General features: G+C 44.3%; 1 protein-coding gene across 1 annotated transcript; it reads right to left on the bottom strand.

The window, feature by feature from the left end:
* Positions 1-3,142: 3,142 nt before the first annotated feature.
* LOC311225186 (b(0,+)-type amino acid transporter 1) lies at positions 3,143-14,405 on the bottom strand (the record flags this gene model as incomplete). Its single annotated transcript, XM_084310395.1, has 6 exons — positions 3,143-3,373; positions 3,772-3,859; positions 5,243-5,367; positions 8,184-8,313; positions 10,895-11,028; positions 13,683-14,405. 6 exons carry the CDS (start codon positions 14,403-14,405, stop codon positions 3,143-3,145), a joined length of 1,431 nt encoding a protein of 476 aa, XP_084166521.1.
* Between the last annotated feature and the right edge of the window lie 6,942 nt (positions 14,406-21,347).

The raw sequence follows: 21,347 nt of genomic DNA, 5'->3' as shown, positions 1-21,347 counted from the left end.
ATGGGGGACCCTGATGGAAACAAGACAAACGTCTTTCTCTGGTCTGCATCCCCTTAACAATTGTGTGTATTGAGCCGTACTGTATTGTACCCATTCTGCAATCTGTTAAATAAAGTTTTCATTCATTCAATCACAGTAAACTAGACAGTGTCTCTCTAAGGCGCGACTCCTCCCCTGGATAACGAGAACCAGGAAGCACCTCCCAGCCACACGCGTTATTTTTTTTCCGTAGCCGCATTTGTGGCAAGACGCTCTCTGATTGGCCGACGCATGTTTATACACTGGTTAAAAGTAACCTTTACAGGTAGAATGACTGAATAAACAGTTAAAAACAACCTTTACAGGTGGAATGACTGAATAAACCGTTAAACACGTTACAACACGTCGTTAACTTGTTAGAGATGAGCCCCACCACCACTGTGTCGTCAGCAACCATGGAGTTGGAGCTGAACCTGGCCACACAGTCATGTGTGTAGTGAATACAGCAGGGGGCTGAGAACACAGCCCTGGGGGGACCGGATGCTCAGGGTCCCCTTCTCCCCCCATAAACCATTCTTATTGAATACATTCTTATATTTTAGAGGCAGCCTAATTTTCATAGCCCAATTGATCTAAAAGATGCACATGCTACTGTTTCTGTTTGTTTATTAAAACCGGTTGATAGGCCAATGCAATGCTGTTGTTATAGGCTACGATGGCGAATGGTGTCATTTTGACAGTAAGAAGGTTATTTAGTGGAAGAGTGCAGGATGTAGGCTAATCTTCCACCACAACGTGGTCCAAATCACTCTAAACAGGTGTCATTCGTTACGTTAGTGCCGCTTTGTTGCCGTATATATTTTCATGTCTTTATAAATAAATAAATGAATACCAAAAAGGTGTTCTTAAAATATTTAATGCATGTATATTTACAACTGAAAACTCCTTCGAGTAATAGGTCAAAAGTTCACGCTCAAACAAGCAGGAGTAGAGATGCTGCATGACTGAAGTGTGGAGTCCATGATGGATGAAGCACAACAACTATTTCATCCATCAGACATAAAGTCAGCCTTTTTTACGAAACATCACCGTTTTAAAGGTGCTATAGATAACATTCAGCCACTAGATGTCGCACTAGAGCACCAGCATGAATGGTAAATGGTGCATTTATATAACAGCTTTTATTACATGGCGTTTTAACATTCGCCAAAATGCTTGATTGTGATTGGTCAATAGCGCTCGGTTGCCCCCGACAACGGTTATTTCTCGATAACCGACCGCTGTCATGGGCAACGCGCAATAACGACCGCTGATACGGGTAACAGAGCGCTATTGACCAATCACAATCAAGCATTTTGGTCGCAGTCACGAAAGCTAAGCTCAGCATATGCACAGCTGCACTCATCAGTGCAATCAGACCACACACCTGCCGGCTGCCGGCGATGACAGAGGAGCCACAGAACAACTGCGTCTGCATTTGATCTCGTCTTGTCGATGGTGTAAAATGAATTAGGTATATTGTTAGTAAGTTAGCCATGTAATAAGCGGGATAATGTATAGCTATACTCGGTCATTGTCGCAAAATAATTTACCTTCACTGCGTTTATTCCAGAACTCTGTGTCGGTCAATTATTTTGCGACAATGACCTCGTTATCCCTTACTTATCCAAAGCCTGTTACAATTTGTTCCTCACATTTTACCCATTCACTTCACACACCGACGGCGGAGGCGACCGTGCGAGGTGCCAACCTGCTCATCGGGAGCAGTTAGGGGTTAAGTGTCTTGCTCAAGGACACTTCGACACGCTGCCCGGGAGGAGCGGGAATCGAACCGGGAACCTCCGGATTACCAGACGACTGCACCTCCTGAGCCACTGTCGCCCCGACATGTAATTTATCATTTAAAGAAGACAGTGCATTCTTTTTCAATAATATCCGTTTGATTCAGAGGAGGGTAAGAAAGAGCATTATGTAAATGTTTACACAAAGAAAACTATGTTCACAAAAGGTAGACAGTCCCACACTGAGGTGGCATATTTCCTGTAACCCTGGCATTTGAAATATAGGATATTTTTAATAATCACATTTTTATTTGTCACTTATCTTTAAAGTATAGTCTATATATAATGCATCACTGTGCCTCACTGCATGACTGAGCACAGAGTGACAGTAAAACTCAATAATCTGCCTGGACGTTCACTTTTTTTTTTTTAATAAATTTTTTTACATTTGACAATTTTACACTCATTACTGTACATTTTACTGTATATTTTTGGCTGTATATTTTAGAATGTATATACATATCGTAGAAGGTATAACCCTGACTGGACAGGAGCGATATAATACTGAGATTCACTTAACCCCTTCACTACCGCACTACCAAATGGTTAACCCTTTCGCTGCGACAATACAGAAGGTTTCACTACCACACTACAGAAGGTTAACCCTTTCAGTACAGCTCAATACAAACAACTGCTAAGAGGATGAATACCAGAAAAAGACTTATCTTGTTTACATAATGGTCCTCCATTTTCAATTCATCAAGACATTTATGACATACATGACATACAGATATACAGTACTATGTAAGAAACAGAGAACATCATAAAAAAAATAGAAGTCCGAAGGGGAAGAAACTGTACATTAGAGGGGGGGGGGGGATTTTGACATTTACCGGGGCCAGTTTCTGATTGCAGCCACCTAACTGGTTCTAACTGGTTCTAACGGGCTCAGAGGTTCTAACTGGTTCTAACGGGCTCAGAGGTTCTAACTGGTTCTAACTGATTCTAACAGGCTCAGAGGTTCTAACTGGTCCTAACTGGTTCTAACTGGTCCTAACTGGTTCTAACGGGCTCAGAGGTTCTAACTGGTTCTAACTGGTTCTAACTGGTCCTAACTGGTTCTAACTGGTTCTAAGTGGTTCTAATGGGCTCAGAGGTTCTAACTGGTCCTAACTGGTTCTAACTGGTTCTAACGGGCCCAGAGGTTCTAACTGGTCATAACTGGTTCTAACTGGTCCTAACTGGTTCTAACTGGTTCTAACTGGTTCTAACAGGGTCAGAGGTTCTAACTGGTTCTAACTGGTTCTAACGGGCTCAGAGGTTCTAACTGGTTCTAACTGGTTCTAACTGGTCCTAACTGGTTCTAACTGGTTCTAACGGGCTCAGAGGTTCTTGTGGGCCGGCGCCACCTCCAGCAGCAGCTGCAGGAACACGGTGAGCCGGGTCAGAACGCCGGGGCAGAGCCGGTAGTGGATGAGGGGGAAGTAGAGCAGGGCGCCGCTGAGGATGAACAGGGTCACGTACAGGTACTCTATCTGAGGGCTGTCGACGATGGGAGCCAGTACCAGGAACACGGCCGCCAGGATGACCAGCACGGGGAGGAAGAGGGGAACCTGGGAGGAGAAGAGAGGAGAGGAGAGGAGAGGAGAAGAGAGGAGAGGAGAGGAGAGGAGAGGAGAGGAGAGGAGAGGAGAGGAGAGGAGAGGAGAGGAGAGGAGAGGAGAGGAGAGGAGAGGAGAGGAGAGGAGAGGAGAGGAGAGGAGTTAAGATGAGATGAGACAAGATGAGATGAGTTAAGATGAGATGAGATGAGGTGAGATACGATGAGATGAGTTAAGATAAGTCGACTAGTCGAGGGCAGCCCTAATATGGTATATACCGCAAGAAAGTAGTCTGGTCTGGAGTGTCAGACTCACCCGTTCTGAGAGAGACTCAAGTTAACTAAAACATGCCACAACAAGTATAGTATTAGAGTATAGTATAAAGTATTTAGTGTTGGTCTGAGACTCACCCTGTATGGTCTGGGGAGCTCTGGCTTCTTGATCTTGAGATACAGGAGCCCGGACAGCGTGATGGCGTAGAAGAACCAGGCGGTGAAACTGTCAACATCGACGGACGTAAACGTTAGTTAAACACCACATTTATGTTCTTTCTACACAACAAGACATACAATGTTAAACATCAGTTTGCACGTACCACACTTAAACAGATGTGTCCTTCAGTTATCGGTGTAAAGTTGTGGAATTATCTCCATAGCGAGCTTAAGGGATGTAATAGTGTTTATCAATTCAAAAAAAATTATACAAAATAAATATTTAGTCAGTATGAAAATCAAATGTGATCTGAATAGTGAGATCTTTTCTTTTTTTTCCTTTCTTTTATTCTTTATTCTTTATTATTATTCTTACATTTTTTCTTGTTTTACTGTGGATTGTGTGTTTCTTGTATAATGGTATAAATTATTATTTTGTGTAAATTAGGTTGTATGCTGACCATTAAGTAAATACTTGTTTAGGAATAAGGGGCAGGTAAGATGTATGTATAAGATGTATTCTTCTTCCTGCTCCTTTTGTCCATAGAATGATATTTATGATTGTGTAATGAAGAAACTCTGATTGTATTGATTCCATGTGGCAAATAAAAACTCTGAACTGAACTGAACTGAACATGAATGATTAACACTTTGGGTGCCGTTCCCGAGAATTCTCGTTTATGTGGCCCAACGGTTCAGTGCCAGAAACGAAGATTCTCGTTTCTGGGTCGTTATTTCTTTTATTCGCTATTGCCATTCATAATCCATCGAGGCAGCCTGTGCAGGCTGTCCTGAATGGGTCTGAGATCGCAAACGTCCAATACCGCCGCCTAACGCCTTGCGGCCGGTATTGCACATCCTAGGAATCTCTAATCTCTAATGAAATGCAGTAAACGCTGCTTAGCTGCGTTTCCTGGGATTACACAGAATTACTCTAAAACTATACTCATATTCACCAGGGTATAAAACGGGAATGTATGGATGTATTTTGTTTTTTACTGTTTTGCTGAAATGGTGCGAAATAAAATAAATAAAATGTATGGATGAAAAAATTTTCTGTTTTTTGCATCTTGACCGGAAGAAACTCAATGACAATCGACTATATTATTAGATCCATAGCTATAATATTTAATATAGTTTTAGCACTGCAAACACCGGCATGTATCCCCATTCATTACAGCGCTGGCACACACGGCCATACACCCACAGCGACCTCTCGTGAACGGCACTGGATGTGTTAAACACCACCTATGTTCTTTCTCAACAGAGGGCAGTCCTCACCCCACAACCAACAGAGGGCAGTCCTCACCCCACAACCAACAGAGGGCAGTCCTCACCCCACAACCAACAGAGGGCAGTCCTCAACCCCACAACCAACAGAGGGCAGTCCTCACCCCACAACCAACAGAGGGCAGTCCTCACCCCGCAACCAACAGAGGGCAGTCCTCACCTGAAGAAGTTGACGATACTCTGGAAGTCCCCGGGGATCAGGACTATGAGAGAGACCGCTGTGGTGAAGATCAAGGCCGGAGAGGGGGTCAGTCTGTGGACGTGGGCCATGGCCAGGATACCGGGCTGCAGAGCAGAGACGACATGGAGAGTTAAAAGGTGCTGTACGTGGTATTTTCTTTGTTAGAACAATAGGTCAACATTCCGCCAGCCATCACTGATATAGAGTGTCAGTGTGGAATTCTCTCTCTCTCACTCTCCCCGATTGGGAGACCCATGTTACTGACCAAACAATCAGGCTGTCAGAATGTAGAGCTATTTAACACGTATTTTTAAACAAAAAACGCTGAATGGATTTTGTCGCCTGAAAGGGCAATCGATATCGAATCGGGCAACAAATAGGGCTTTAATTCGATATATATATTGTATACAAAAATATGCACAACCGAGCCACTAGAGTGACACGTCGCGCCGGTGGGCAAATTGTTAACAAGACGGCCCGGGGCCGGGTCGGTGACAGATAAGAGGTGAATCCACTTTTTATTTTTTATGGAATTCTTATTCCATTTTTCAAGTGGAAGAGACGATACATGATATTTGGACAGTACACAGCAGGAATACGCAATGTACATTTACTCACATTATACATACATACAGTATATTTACATGTGTCCTGCATAACATACATTAAACAGCTGCATTCTCTAAGTGATTTCATATTTCTATCATTTGTCTACTTATATCAGTACAGTGTGTTTTCTTCCACCCATCAACTTTAGCTGAGGCTGCGGCTGGGCGATTAATCGATATTATCGATTAATTTGAATGAATGATTTAAGAGTCACCTTTTATTTTACAAAAAGTGATGTTTGGTGAAAGTTCGATTTGCACTTTATTAATCCCAATAGGGAAATTCATTCTTGTTTGATGATCAAGAGGCACCTTTTATTTGTTTTAAGTGAAGTATGGTGAAAAAGCTAGTTATTGCACTATTAATTCCAATAGGGACATTCATCTTTGTTTGATCAAGACCCTTTTATATTATATATATATATATATATATATATATATATATATATATATATAATACTTTTTTTTAAGTGAAGATTGATGAAAGTTAGGTTTGCACTTCAATCCCAATAGGGACATTCATCTTTCAACGTTTTTTTTATTTTTTTTAGCTCAAGAGAAAAAAATCTATTAAAATCATAAATCGATTAAAAAAATAATAATCAGGGATTTTTTTTGGGCCATATCGCCCAGCCCTACGTTCATACTGCAAAATTGATTGGTCTTATGTAATATTCAAACTTTCTGAGATACTGAATTTTGGGCTGTAAGCCACAATCATAAAAGATTTATAAAAATAAAGGCTTGAAATATTTCACTTCGTGTGTAATGAATCTATAATCTATGAGAGTTTCGCTTTTTGAATTGAATTACTGAAATAAAATAACTTTTCCACGATATTCAAATTGATTGAGCTGCACCTGTATATGAGCAAAAAAAAAGAAAATAAATCTGATTTGGGCCTGCAGTGTGAACGTGAGCCTGATTCACACAAGCCGTCAACCCAAAACCAGAACGGGCAGAGAAGCAGGGAAAACAGAAGGACAGACTGAGAGCACCTAAGTAAATAGTTAAAACGTATAATAAACTCAACTAACCGCCTCGGCCAGTCCTTCATACCAGCAGCCATCAGGCTCCACAACAGTGGGCAGGGACTGCTGCCAGACATCCAACTACAACTACTAGGAACCCAAGGAGGACAATAACACTACCTTATGCATACTGCACCTTATGTGAATACTGTGATACTGTGAATACTGTATATTTCTTTCAGTTAGTTAGATAGTAAATTATAACACTACCTTATGCATACTGCACCTTATGTGAATACTGTGATACTGTGAATACTGTAGCGGTTCCCAAACTTTTTGGGCCGTGCACCCCCTGTCACCTCCCGACCTAGCTGACGCACCCCCCAATGGGTTTCTGTTAGAAAAAATTGTTTTATTTTATAAATTTGTTTTATTTAATCTCTTCCCACGGCGACTATGGATAGGGACTTTCTTTATTTAATTAAAATGTTCACGACAACATGGATGCATGTACTCTGCCAGCATGTTTAATATCCATAATACTAAAGGTATTTTCTTTATCTTTTATTTACCACCATTAGCCTTTTCATGTCACGCACCACCTAGAGGGCGCTCATGCACCACAAGGGGTGCGCGCACCACAGTTTGGGAACCACTGAGTTAGATAGTAAATTATAACACTACCTTATGCATACTGCACCTTATGTGAATACTGTGATACTGTGTATATTTCAGTTAGTTAGATAGTAATTATTTTGACTTATTTGTTTACACTGCTTGTGTTGTTTTTACTACCTGTACCCCCCCCCCCCCCATCCCCCATGGTGCTATGATGCCTGAATTTCCCCAAGGGGATCAATAAAGGAATATCTTATCTTATCTCATCTTAAATAATAAAGTTGTCCCCCGAAGAGGGGGGGGGGGGGGGGGGGGGTGGATGGAGTGCCCTCAAAAAACGTCCGGGAAAAAATAAAAAGGGAAAAAATTATATATATATACAAATATAATAAAAAAATATAATAATTTATTTTTATTTTTATTTACATTTTATTTTGTCCTCGTTTTTATTATTGAGTCTTATTTTTGTTTGTCTTTTATTTTATCTTTTATGTTTTCTTCTTCTCTCCTCTTTTTGTCACCTCCCCCCCTTCCCCTTCCCTCTTTCTCTCTTTCCCCCCTCTTTCCTCTCCAACTTCTGTTCACTCTGTTACCTGATGTGTACCAAAAAATTTATCTAGTGGCCATTGCCCACTGGTAAAAAAAAATATAAAAAAAATATATATATATATATATATAGAATAAAAAAATAATAAAAAAAAACAGAAGGACCGAGAGCCTCACCATGTGTCCTTCCCTCGCCGCCACGAAGCACACGCGGCCGCCGCTGAAGAAGGTCCCGTTCAGCGACCCGAAGGCAGACAGGGCCGCGGCCACGGACATCACCCAGCCCCAGCTGCCCAGCACCTTGTTCCTGCCGACACAACAAACCGCTGCCGTCACACCCACACCTCTGGGTGGCGCCACACTCCCTGTCCATGACACAACAAACCGCTGCCGTCACACCCACACCTCTGGGTGGCGCCACACTCCCTGTCCATGACACAACAAACAGCTGCCGTCACACCCACACCTCTGGGTGGCGCCACACTCCCTGTCCAAGACACAACAAACAGCTGCCGTCACCCACACCTCTGGGTGGCGCCACGCTCCCTGTCCATGACACAACAAACAGCTGCCGTCACACCCACACCTCTGGGTGGCGCCACACACTCCCTGTCCATGCCACAACAAACAGCTGCCGTCACACCCACACCTCTGGGTGGCGCCACACTCCCTGTCCAAGACACAACAAACAGCTGCCGTCACCCACACCTCTAGGTGGCGCCACACTCCCTGTCCATGCCACAACAAACAGCTGCCGTCACACCCACACCTCTGGGTGGCGCCACGCTCCCTGTCCATGACGGCCCAAACCCACCGAACGTGGGACGCGGGCGTGAGGCGGGCGATCAGCGCTTCACTTTCGCTCCCATGTCCGCTGTTCACACCGGCCGCGCACGGGAAGCAAATTTGATTACTTTGGTTGGATTCAGAGGCGTGCGCGCCACGCACACTTTCACAGAAATACACTCAATATCTGCATTATTATTACCACACATAGATGTTTGTTCAACCAGCTAATGTGTCTGTATCTTTCCCAATATCAATAAACCATACTATACTTTATCAGGAGTACAGTCAGACTGATTTCATCATTCTAAAATGTATTCTAACATTCTAATTAATTATATAACAACTGGTTATACATGCGAAAATGGACAATATAACACTGGAACTGGAAATCTTAAAAAAAAATCTTCAAACAGGGACTGACTGTGCATATAGACTGTAGCATATAGCTGTTCCAATGCAAATGTGCCTCTTCCTCCTCCGTGCGCTTTCGCCCGCTCTGAAGTCGGACTATACTGTATCTGTTCCGTAATTAAACTGTTCAAAGATGAACAAGACAACGAGCAAAGGTTTATTTGTATCCATTCATTCCAGGCTGCATTTGAGATAAGATAAGATAAGACATTCCTTTATTGATGTCCTTGGGGGCCATTCTGGCGTCATGGCAGCATGGGGGAGGGAGAGAGAGGGGGGGGGTATAGATATGGTAATATACAATTAAATCTGAATATAAAATATGAGATGATTAAACGGTATAAACAATATAATTAACTCTGAATATAAAAATACAAGAAAAATAAACAATGTAAACTATATTGTTAACTCTGTATATAAAATGTGAGAAAAGGGAGGGAGGGAGAGAGAGGGAGGGAGAGAGAGGGAGAGAGAGGCAGAGAGAGGCAGAGAGAGAGAGGCAGAGAGCGAGAGAGAGTGCGAGAGAGAGCGTGAGAGAGAGAGGCAGAGAGAGAGAGGCAGAGAGAGGCAGAGAGAGGCAGAGAGAGAGAGAGAGCGAGAGAGAGAGAGCGCGAGAGAGAGCGCGAGAGAGAGAGGCAGGGAAAGGCAGAGAGAGAGAGAGATAGAGAGAGGCAGAGGGAGAGAGGCAGAGAGAGGCAGATAGAGAGGCAGAGAGAGAGAAAGAGATAAAGAGAGGCAGAGAGAGTGAGAGAGAGAGAGGGGCAGAGAGTGAGAGGCAGAGAGAGGGAGAGAGGCAGAGAGAGGCAGAGAGAGAGAGGCAGAGAGAGAGAGAGAGATCGTGAGAGAGAGCGCGAGAGAGAGGCAGGGAAAGGCAGAGAGAGAGAGAGATAGAGAGAGGCAGAGGGAGAGAGGCAGAGAGAGGCAGATAGAGAGGCAGAGAGAGAGAAAGAGATAAAGAGAGGCAGAGAGAGTGAGAGAGAGAGAGGGGCAGAGAGTGAGAGGCAGAGAGAGGGAGAGAGGCAGAGAGAGGCAGAGAGAGAGAGAGGCAGAGAGAGAGAGAGAGATCGTGAGAGAGAGCGCGAGAGAGAGGCAGGGAAAGGCAGAGAGAGAGAGATAGAGAGAGGCAGAGGGAGAGAGGCAGAGAGAGGCAGATAGAGAGGCAGAGAGAGAGAAAGAGATAAAGAGAGGCAGAGAGAGTGAGAGAGAGAGGGGCAGAGAGTGAGAGGCAGAGAGTGAGAGAGAGAGAGAGAGGCAGAGAGAGAGAGGCAGAGAGTGAGAGGCAGAGAGTGAGAGAGAGAGAGAGAGGCAGAGAGAGAGAGGCAGAGAGAGAGAGAGGCAGAGAGAGAGAGAGAGGCAGAGAGAGAGAGGGAGAGGCAGAGAGAGAGGGAGAGAGAGAGAGGCAGAGAGAGAGAGAGAGGCAGAGAGAGAGAGGGAGAGGCAGAGAGAGAGGGAGAGAGGCAGAAAGAGAGAGAGGCAGAGAAATCATATTTTAGGTTCAACTTTAGGTAGAAAAAGATAAGGTTTGCCACCAATTTATTTTTTTAATGATAAATTCATTAATCAATCATTTTTGGGGGAGAAAAGCAATACTTTTAATCTGCACCTTTCTAAAAGTGGGTGTATTATAATATTTCTTTTTTTAAAGATTAGGCTACTGTATAATTTCTTTTAAACAAGCCCCTTCTTACCCCCAGGTGACGGCCACGGCACTGGAGGACATCAGCTCCCTGGGCGTCATCACCGTCAGGTAGCTCACGTTCACCAGGAGATACAACACCGTCACCATGGGGATGGCGATCAGGACGGCTCGCGGGAGATTCACCTGGAAACAAAGTCGACACGATGTTAACAACCGACGTGCTACCGGAGTCTCATGGCCAGTACAGAGAGACTCTGGAGCTTCTGTCCCCCCAGGCCATCAGGATGCTCGATGACAATAACACTATTTAACAACCATCATCTACACTCACAGCACACACGTACACACTCACTTTAAATAAACACTCACCTTAACACATTGGACGCCAACAACGTCATAATTCGTTATTGCCCGCCATGCGTTGAACGGCAACAACGTGATAATTCGTTGTTGAGATCAATATTTAATTTTTTTGCCATGGCATTCATAATTCATCCAGCCTCCCTGCGGGACTGCAGCTGCACCCTGTCTGATATTGCAACGTCTCAATACCGCTGCCTGGTGGATGATCAGGCTAGTTACACTCCACGCCAAACCGGAAGTGGCGCTGGTGCATCGAGGAAATCCCTCCGGCAGTAATATCTTGTTACGTGGCTCCAGACAAACACTCAAGTGCATCGGATCGCTTTCGAAACGCAATAATCTATATGATTTCGGCGTTTATTGCGTCATACAAACGGGAAATGGATCTAACAGATCGACGTCAAATTATTGGAATATTTTTCCTACAGAAAAATACATTTCATGGAAAAGTATTCTGTATTTTACTATGGCAACTAATAAACAAACTTGAAACTTGAACTTGATGTGTTTCAGCTTATCGTGAGCGGCCATCGCCAAGGGTGTAAAGTACTTATTTGTACTTTGTTACAATACTTAAGTACTGTTTTGGGGGATTTGTACTTTACTCGAGTATTATTAGGTGTGTATACTTGTACTTTTACTCAATTACATTTCAGAGAAAAAAAACAGTTATTACTCCTTACATTTAAAATGCAGACCTACAAAGTACAAATCTCACAGGTCCAGCCATTTTAATTAGTATATTTGTTTCTCTGGCCGAACTAATTCGAACGTTATTAATCCTGCGGCCGCACTTTATTTAAAAACAGCCAATCAAATCCCCATCAATGGAAAATGAACCCGCCCACACCCATGCTGATTGGTCCTTGTGCAAGACCAGAAAGCAGGGATGTTCGATTAAACACCTGCTATCAGAAGAATAGACAGTCAGAAAAAGTTTTAACTTTTTAGTACTTAAGTACATTTAAAAGTAGAAACATTTAGACTTTTACTCAAGTGTGTTTTTAGCCAGACACACTTTTACTCGAGTACGGTTTTGAGACGGTACCCATACTTTCACTTAAGTATAATTTCTGGGTACTTTTTACACCCGTGTCGCTGATGCGCACGTGGAGCTAGACTGTGATGGAGGAAGATAGACTGAGATCTGACGACGCAGGGAGCATTTCAAATGTAATACAGTCTATTCAGTTCGCTTGATATTCTGAGATAGATTATTGCTTGTGGTCTTCAGTTCGCTAGATATTTTGTCTTTATTCTTTGATGCTTTGTCCTGATTTCAGTTCCTTAAAAACCCTGTTCACCGTGCAAAGTATATACTTGCAATCGGGGGGGGGGGGGGGGGGGGTCACGAGATAATTTCCAGAATGTATTGATTTCATAAAATAAAAAAATATATATATATTTTTTTTTCATGCAGTCAGGCCACTGAATTTAGAAGCAGGCCAGGCCAGTGTTTCTAGTTGCAGCGGCACGATAGTTAGATAACCTAGGTGGGGAACAACCAGGAGATCACTGCAACAGAGGGTAACGCAGTCTAAACTCACACAAGTTGGAGATCTCTCTCTCTCTCTCTCTCTCTCTCTCTCTCTCTCTCTCTCTCTCTCTCTCTCTCTCTCTCTCTCTCACACACACACACACACACACACACACAAATAAAAGGGAGCCGCATGTGATTGGTGGAGGCGGGACCCTTACAAAAAACAAAGAATCCATCAAAATCAGTGTTGTTGCTAATCATTGACATACTGTATGCTAGCCTGTTTTTTTTTACAATAATTTGTGATGCCATCACAAACACTGGCATTTAAAGGGTACAAATTCAAAAATTCCTGCACCAGAATGCAGGAAATTACGTCTTTGTAACAAAACATTTCCTGGTGGGGGACCCCCAGACCCCCCGCTTAAAAAGTGGCCTGACTGGGGCTATATTTCCTGGCCTGAATGATTTCCCCAGTCCGGCCCTGGTTAAAAGCCTCCAATGTATATTAGTAGATAACTTTTTAGTCATTTAGCTGACTAAAGCGACTTACAAGTTCTGTACGACAAGTCATCAGGAAGGGCACAACTCTATCAGCTGAGTAACAATGTTCATCAAAGTGTTGAGTGTTACAGTGTAGGTTAGTTTATTAGGACAAGTGCATGACAGTAAGGTTAGTTAGGGTTAGATAAAAAAATAATTTAAACTTCTTTTTATACCACCTCCTATAATAGTGGGGGTCGCGGCTCTCTGACACCGTTATTTCGGGGGTCGTGGCCTGAAAACGTTGGGAACCCCTGGGCTAAATGACACATGCAGACTAGTGTGATAGGCCACTCCAGTTGACAGGCTGAACTAAGCTTTGCAAGCTTCACATCATAAAAGATATGTTTTTGCTAACACTCGCCTACCTGTGTTTTTACTTCACTGTTGCAAAGTCCTGACCACGTAACACACGCATACAAAAACCACGTCCCCTTTTCAACGTTCTCACCTCTGGGTTCTTCAGCTCCTCGGTCACATAGTTCAAATTGTACCAGCCGGCGAAGGACCAGAGGCCTTGATAGAAAGCCATGCCGATGGCGCCCACTCCCCACCGAGTACCTTTAAACGAATTCTCCGCCTTCAAGTTCTCCACGATGACGTCGGTGGACCGCGCGAGGCTCGCCAAGCCGCCGATCACAATGGCGATCAGGGCGAGCACTTTGGCCACCAGGAAAACCACCTGAATCCGGATGGCGAGGCGGACGTTCAAGACGTTGGCCGTGGCCACGGTGACGATGGCCGCGGCCGCGGCGCACTTCAGCATCAGCTGTGGCGGTCGGCAGTCGCCGTAGAAGGGCGCCACGGCGTATTCCGCGAAGCTGATGGCGACCGCCGCGATGCCCGCCGGCCGCACGACCAGGACGAAGGAGAACGCGGCGAAGAAGGCCGGGCACGGGCCGTAGATGCGAAGGATGTACATGAAGTCGCCGCCCGACTCGGTGATGATCGTGCCGATCTCGGCGTACGACAGCGCCGCCCCCATGGCCACGAGTCCGGACAGGGCCCAGATCACCAGGCTGGCGCCGGGGCTCCCCACCTCGGACAGGATGAACTGCGGAGACATGAAGATGCCCGTTCCGATCATGGTGCCCGCGACCAGCGACACGCCGCCGATCAAACCCATCTCCCGCTTCATCCTCAGCCCCCCCTCCGGTTCTTCTTTGCCCGCCATCGGTCGCAAAGGATTCGCCGTTTTCGACAAAATCAATCTTACAATCTTTCTTCCAGAGAGGAAGGAGGAGGCCAGGGTGAGGTCTTCGCACATTCAAAGGTGTCGGTGCGACTGATAAAGAGCTGGGGACACACAGCGTGTTTCTATGCTTCTCTAGGTGCAAAGTGCTCGAGGTTAATATTAACTGTAGAATAAAAAACACAGGATACTTGTGTCCTCCTTGTGATAAGGATGAACGCTCGAGGAAGAAACACAATGCCTTTTGCCAAAAGACATCATTGCCAAGTTTAACAGACCTGCACTCCTTTGATGTGCGCTTAGGTATTGACAATGCCCGTACTGTTCACTGACTACAGCTCAGCATTCAACACCATAGCCCCCCCCCCCCAAGCTCGTTGTCAAGCTCAGAGACCTGGCCTAGGTAGTGTGACCTTCCACACGTTACTCTCTCCCGGTGAGAGGACGCGCTGCCAGGTGAAAAGAAGTGGTGGGCTGTGGGTACACATGTGTCGGAGGAAGCATGTGATAGTCTCTCCGCCCTCCCAGACCGACGGTAGGGGGTAGAGTGCGCAACAACCAGGAAGGGGATTGGGAATTGGCATAACGACTAACATTGGGAGGGGAGAAAAATCGGAAATAGAAGGAGGAAAAAGATAATAATATATATTTTTTTAAATGGCTCCTGCTTCTCTCTCTTCCTCCTAAGTTGTCCTGCCCTCCTGAGCTCTGTAACCGACTTCTCAGCTCTTCCCTCTTTCTCAGTACTGTATATACTGTATATCTATCTGTATATCTGTATGGCCCCCGTAAATATTATATATTAGATATTTTATTGCCACTAGTTTGAAATAAGACATGTTAAGGAAGCAAAATGTAAAGACATCTAACAATATGCCTATTCACTAGGCTGTCTCGCCTTAAACTAATGTCTCTATTTCTCTCTGCCGCCTGGACCGAACTGACCGCAATCTCTCCAGTCCTCTTTCTATCAATGATTCCAAATCTTTCAGCACCATACTCACAGATCATGTCTCCCATCTTCCCTAATGTAACCCCCCCCCATCTGCTTTCCTTACAGTATAGTATTACTGTGTAGTATTCTTCTGGGGCTTTTACTTTGTTTGTTTGTTTGTTTATTTACACATATAAAATTTCGGGTATAGAGAAAACAACTAATGACAGGAAGAATATATAATAAAACGAAATACATCACCAAAATACAACAAGCCATAGTTAGTTACTTCCCTCCTCTGTTTAGCACATACAGTATGAGAAAGATACAATAATAATACTTTATTTGTATAGCACCTTTCACACAAACATTTCAGCTCAAAGTATTTCACAGCAGTAAAAAAGACGGGCAAGAAATGACATAAAACATATTATTCATCGGTTACAGACAGAAAACGAGCATCAAAAGATAGCAGCAAGGTGGCAAATCACAGTTTTTCACATTACTAGTAGTAGTCATTAGGATCCAACATCCCAATAGGCCTCTCTGTTTACGGTTTGATTCCGTTTAAAAATAGACGGTAATAAAAAGAATAAAATAGTTTAGAGTAGTAGAAAAGTAGTAGTAGTAGTAGTAGTAGTAGTAGTAGTAGTAGTAGTAGTAGTAGTAGTAGTAGTAGTAGTAGAAAAATGCAGTAAAATAGTTAATAGTCTAGGCAGCCTAACAGAGCAGCGCATCGCTCTTAACACTTTATAGAACATTTAATATTCTATTACTGTACTTTTCGCACTATAAACCGCACCTGACTATAAGCCGCAGCAGCTAAATTGAATGATGTGTACATATATAAGCCGCACTGGACTATAAGCCGCAGGTGTTTTAATGTTTAATTACAGTCTTCCCACCAGCATTGGGACACAATACTGTCGGACAAATAACAATAATTAACTCATTTACAAGTTGTATTAAGTTTAGCAAATAAGGGAACAGATAAATAACATTTCAATGCAGTAAAAAAAAAGCAATATTTCGATTTTAACATTTTCGGGTTTGGTCACGTCGAGTCACGTATAAGCCGCACCGTTATATAAGCCGCAGGGTCGAAAAATGGGGGGAAAAGCCGCGGCTTATAGTCAGAAAATTACGGTAAATGTTTGAACATTGTTACTCAGCTGATAAAGAGTTGTGTCCTTCCTTCCTGATGACTTGTCGTACAGAACTTGTAAGTCGATTTGGATAAAAGCGTTCAGCTAAATGACTAAATGTAAATGTAAATATTAATGTGAGAGAGAATGACCGTTTTCCAATCCAATGACTGGTCATTTGCCTTTCAGTGGCAGAGCAACAAAAAAAACAAAAAACTCCTACCTCTGGCTGCTTGAGCTCCTCCGTGATATAATTCAGAGTGTTCCACCCGTCGTACGACCACAAGCCCTGGTAAAAAGCGATCCCGATGGAGCCCACGTCGGCGTTCGTCCCGGCGAAGAAGGACTCCCCGTGGAGGTTCTCCGTGCGTCCCTGGCACAGCATCACCACGCCGCCCAGGATGATCACCGTTAGCACCAGCACCTTGACCGCCAGGCAGAACACCTGGATGTACATGGCCACGCGCACGTTCAGGCAGTTCACCGCGGCCAGCGCCAGGATGCCCGCCGCCGCCACGCACTTCACCGCCACCTCCGGCGGTTGGTGGCAGCCGGCGTACAGCGGCGCCACCACGTACTCGGCGAAGCTCAGCGCGATGCCCGTGGCGCTGGCGGGGCGCATGACGCTCACGAAGCTCAGGACGAACATGAAGGCCACCGCCGGCCCCGCCGTGCGCAGCAGGTAGGCGTACTCGCCGCCGGACTCCGGGATGACGGTGCCCAGCTCGGCGTAGCAGAGGGCGCCCAGCAGCGCCACCAGGCCGCAGCAGGCCCAGACCACCAGGCTGCCGCCGGGGCTGCCGATGTTCCACAGCACCGCCTGCGGGGAGATGAAGATCCCGGAGCCCATCATGGTGCCGGCGATGAAGGACACGGCGCCGGTGATGCCCACCTCCCTCCGCAGGCTGAGTCCGTTGTTGTGACCGTCGTCCATAGTGTTGTTGACGTCCCACGGGGGGGAACGACTGTGTCATCGGACGACGTCTCTCTCTATCTTGTGGAACTATAGGCGTGCCGCCACCGCGTCACAGAGGACAAAGTCAATTAACTGACCTGGGATTAGCTTTACAGCAGAGATAGCGGGACAATGATTACCGAGGCACGTCGGTAACGCCTCTGGACTTGTCAGTAACAATGCCCCTGTTACGGGGACACCGTACAGCTGCGAGTGCCGTCCTTCGGATGAGAGGCTAAACCGAGGTCCTGACTCCAATTCGGTTGTTAAAGAACCCAGGACGCCTATCGTAAAGAGTTCCTGGCCAAATTCCCAATCAGGTCTCTGATATCAAGGCCACCTAATCATCCCTTCCCCTTAATTGGCTGATATCAATCCCTGTCTCCTGAGCCGTTCAGCCATTGTGTGTAGTGTGATGTGTGCCGGGTGCCAGTGTATGGCAGCCATTGTGTAGTGTGATGTGTGCCGGGTGCCAGTGTATGGCAGCCATTGAGCCTGCGTAGCCCAAGGTTGGGTGCTACCAGTGGTGGTGAAGGAGGCCATTTCCCTAACCCTACGTTGTAAAGTGCTTTGAGTGTCTAGAAAAGCGCTATATAAATGCAAGTAATTATTATTATTATTATTATGTCTGTAACCTTTTTATGTCTGTTGTTTTATACCGCCTTATACTACATCATTATTGGTAAGCTACCTCCTTATAGTACATCATTATTGGTAAGCTACCTCCTTATACTACATCATTATTGGTGAGCTACCTCCTTATACTACACCATTATTGGTAAGCTACCTCCTTATACTACATCATTACTGGTAAGATACCTCCTTATACTACATCATTATTGGTAAGCTACCTCCTTATACTACATCATTATTGGTAAGCTACCTCCTTAAACTACATCATTATTGCTAAGCTACCTCCTTATACTACATCATTATTGGTAAGCTACCTCCTTATACTACATCATTATTGCATGCCCCGGTCACTAAATCAAACACACCCACACTTTAGTCAGTTGTTCTCTCCGTGTATGAGATTCCAGACGCAAGATTGTGATAATTTTCCGCAATATAGTTTGAATGTAGTTAAACTACAAAGTTGTGTTCGTTTGACAAGCAACACTTTTTTTGTGAGTAGTTAAGATTTGTTTTGATCATGAAGTAGTGAACTTTCCGCAAAATTGGATCGGGATAGGGGAGGAGTCACTATTTTTATATATATATATATATATATATATATATATATATATATATATATATATATATATACACACACACACACAATGTATAAAGTAATTTAACAACCACACATCAGACATATTCTACCTTTAGACTATTTTCTTAATCTGTGTGTGTAATTTTACTGCATTTACTGTAGACCTCTGTATATTTTTACTGCATATTTTTACTGTATATTTTATACTAGAATGTATATACATAACATACAAAATGTGAATCCCGGTCCGTATTCTTAGGCCTATTTTATTCTTATTCTTAGGCAATTTGTTTTGTTATTCTTATTCGTGACTTTGTTCTGTTTAAATGTCTAAATGTTTACGTGAGCGATCTGTAGTGTCAAATTTCCCTCGGGATGATTAAAGTATTTCTATTCTATTCTATTACCTCTGGCCGTTTCAGCTCCTCTGTCACGTAGTTCAGGTTGTTCCAGCCGTCGTAGGACCACAGCCCCTGGTAGAAGGCGATGCCGATGGAGTTGATGCCCGTGTTTGTGTTCTGGAACGAGTCCTGGAAGCTGTCGGTGTGCTGCCCCGTGGCGAGCATCACCGCGCCCCCCACCACGATCACGGCCAGGGCCAGGACCTTGGCGAACAGGAAGAACACCTGGATGAAGGAATGAATGAATGAATAAATATGCATGATCAAGTTCAACAACGTGTGCTTTTATTTTGATATTCCTTATTTCCACGTTGGAATTACACAATACATTAAGTGTGGGGTCGCAAAAACAATATCCTGAATAAAATGGGGTTGTGGTCAAAATGAATGATTTTATTTCGGTCTTCTTTTACAATGCATAGTAGTAGAACATTTAAAAAAACGGAGAAAAAAAATAATAAAAGACCAAAAAGGTGTAGGCTGAAGCCAAGGGCGTAATTTTGTTTTCAATGGTGGAGGGGACACATTTGGGGGCGTGGTCAGTCAGTGGCGTCATTTCAGTAAAAGCCAAGGTATGGCAAGGAGGGAGGGTGGCTGTTGCGGCCGGTGCTACGTATAGTTTTAAGGTCGCGGGGGGAGGGGGGGTGTGAAGGGGGGAGGGGGTGTGTGAAGGGGGACCCCCCCCCCCCCCCCCCTCGTAGATAAAAAAAAATCAGTTGTGCAATAGTCAATTTTGGTGAGTTGTTTCTATACAATTGAATTCACTTATGACAAGTCATAACGCTGCGCGAGTCTCGGAACGTGCGTACTGCGTTGTGTGTGAGAGAGAGAGGGTCAAGTAGACAACATACTGACAACAAGGTCATAGACAGATATTTCACAGACACAAAGCAATGCTGTTGCATTTCATGGCAATCACACAGACCATCGTTCACACCAAACTTTGAGGGGAGGGGTGCTATGTATTTGAGCTAGGGATGCTCGATATTGGCTTTTTTACCGATACCGATATACCGATATTGTCAAACTCTTAATTTCCGATACCGATATCAACCGATACCGATATATGCAGGGTTTCCCCCCCCAAAAAATGGAATAATTTCAGGTAATTAACATTACATAATATCTCTTGTTGTGGAATTAACACAACATTATGCATACTTTTGACAATAAATAAAATCAGAATTTGTTCTTACTTGCTTGCCTGGGTAAATAAAGGTTATAGAAATGTAAAAAAGAAAACCGATACCGATATTTTCCGATATCACATTTTAATGCCGATATCGGCCGATAATATCGGTAGGCCGATAATATCGGACATCCCTAATTTGAGCACACCGGACGACATGGCTGTTGTTATGGTATTTTACTTGGCGCGTGCACACAAAAATGCGACTCGTCCCTCGCCGGGTGCTCACCTGGCTACTTGTCTTTGCATGACAATGGCTCAGGTCGTCAGAGACCTGAGCTCAGAGATGGAACAAGCAGCCGTTTTTTCCGTGTGGTCCAAGTGCCGCGTCGCGTCACCGTTTATTATCGTGTAATATTGATTTGGACGGTAAAAAAGCGGGGGACAATAACTGCCTTCTGAAAACATGCAGGGGACATGTCTGTGTTCCCCCCCCCCATAATTACGCCCCTGGCTGAAGCCGAGGCTTATAATTGCCTACTATACCCTTTTTACATTACATTATTTACACAAAAAAATATATACAAAAAAGAAACATAATTCAGTACATCATTTAGCAAAGGTTACAAACGTTTCAGTTTTATGTACAAAACATATACACATTTATTTAATTTTTTTTATATATGTTCTTTATTTTTCCCTTTGTCACTATTTGAATACAGTTATGTTATAGATACAATATAATTAGGATAATAATGAGGTTTTATATTTATGCATCACCTTATATTTGAGTAATTTCTTAAAAGTATGTAGCGAACTACACATTTTTACTTCTTTGTCAAAGTTATTCCATAGTTTTGCCCCTTTAACAACAGATATACATCCACTTTTTTACATCTGTCCTTGCCTTTGCGATATTGAAACACACACCTGGACCGACATGGCGAAGCGCACGTTGAGGCAATTCACCGTGGCGAGCGTCACGATGGCGACCGCCGCCACGCTCTTCACCACCAGCGTGGGCGGCACGCAGTCGGGGTAGAAGGGCGCCACGGCGTACTCGGCGAAGCTCAGCGCGATCCCGGCGACACTCGCGGGCCTCACGAACACCACGGAGCTGAAGATCAACGTGAAGGCCACCACCGGC

Source organism: Notolepis coatsorum (assembly GCF_963971535.1).
Source record: "Notolepis coatsorum genome assembly, chromosome: 3".
In the NCBI taxonomy this organism is placed as follows: domain Eukaryota; kingdom Metazoa; phylum Chordata; class Actinopteri; order Aulopiformes; family Paralepididae; genus Notolepis; species Notolepis coatsorum.
This window is presented reverse-complemented; position numbering and strand designations above follow the sequence as displayed.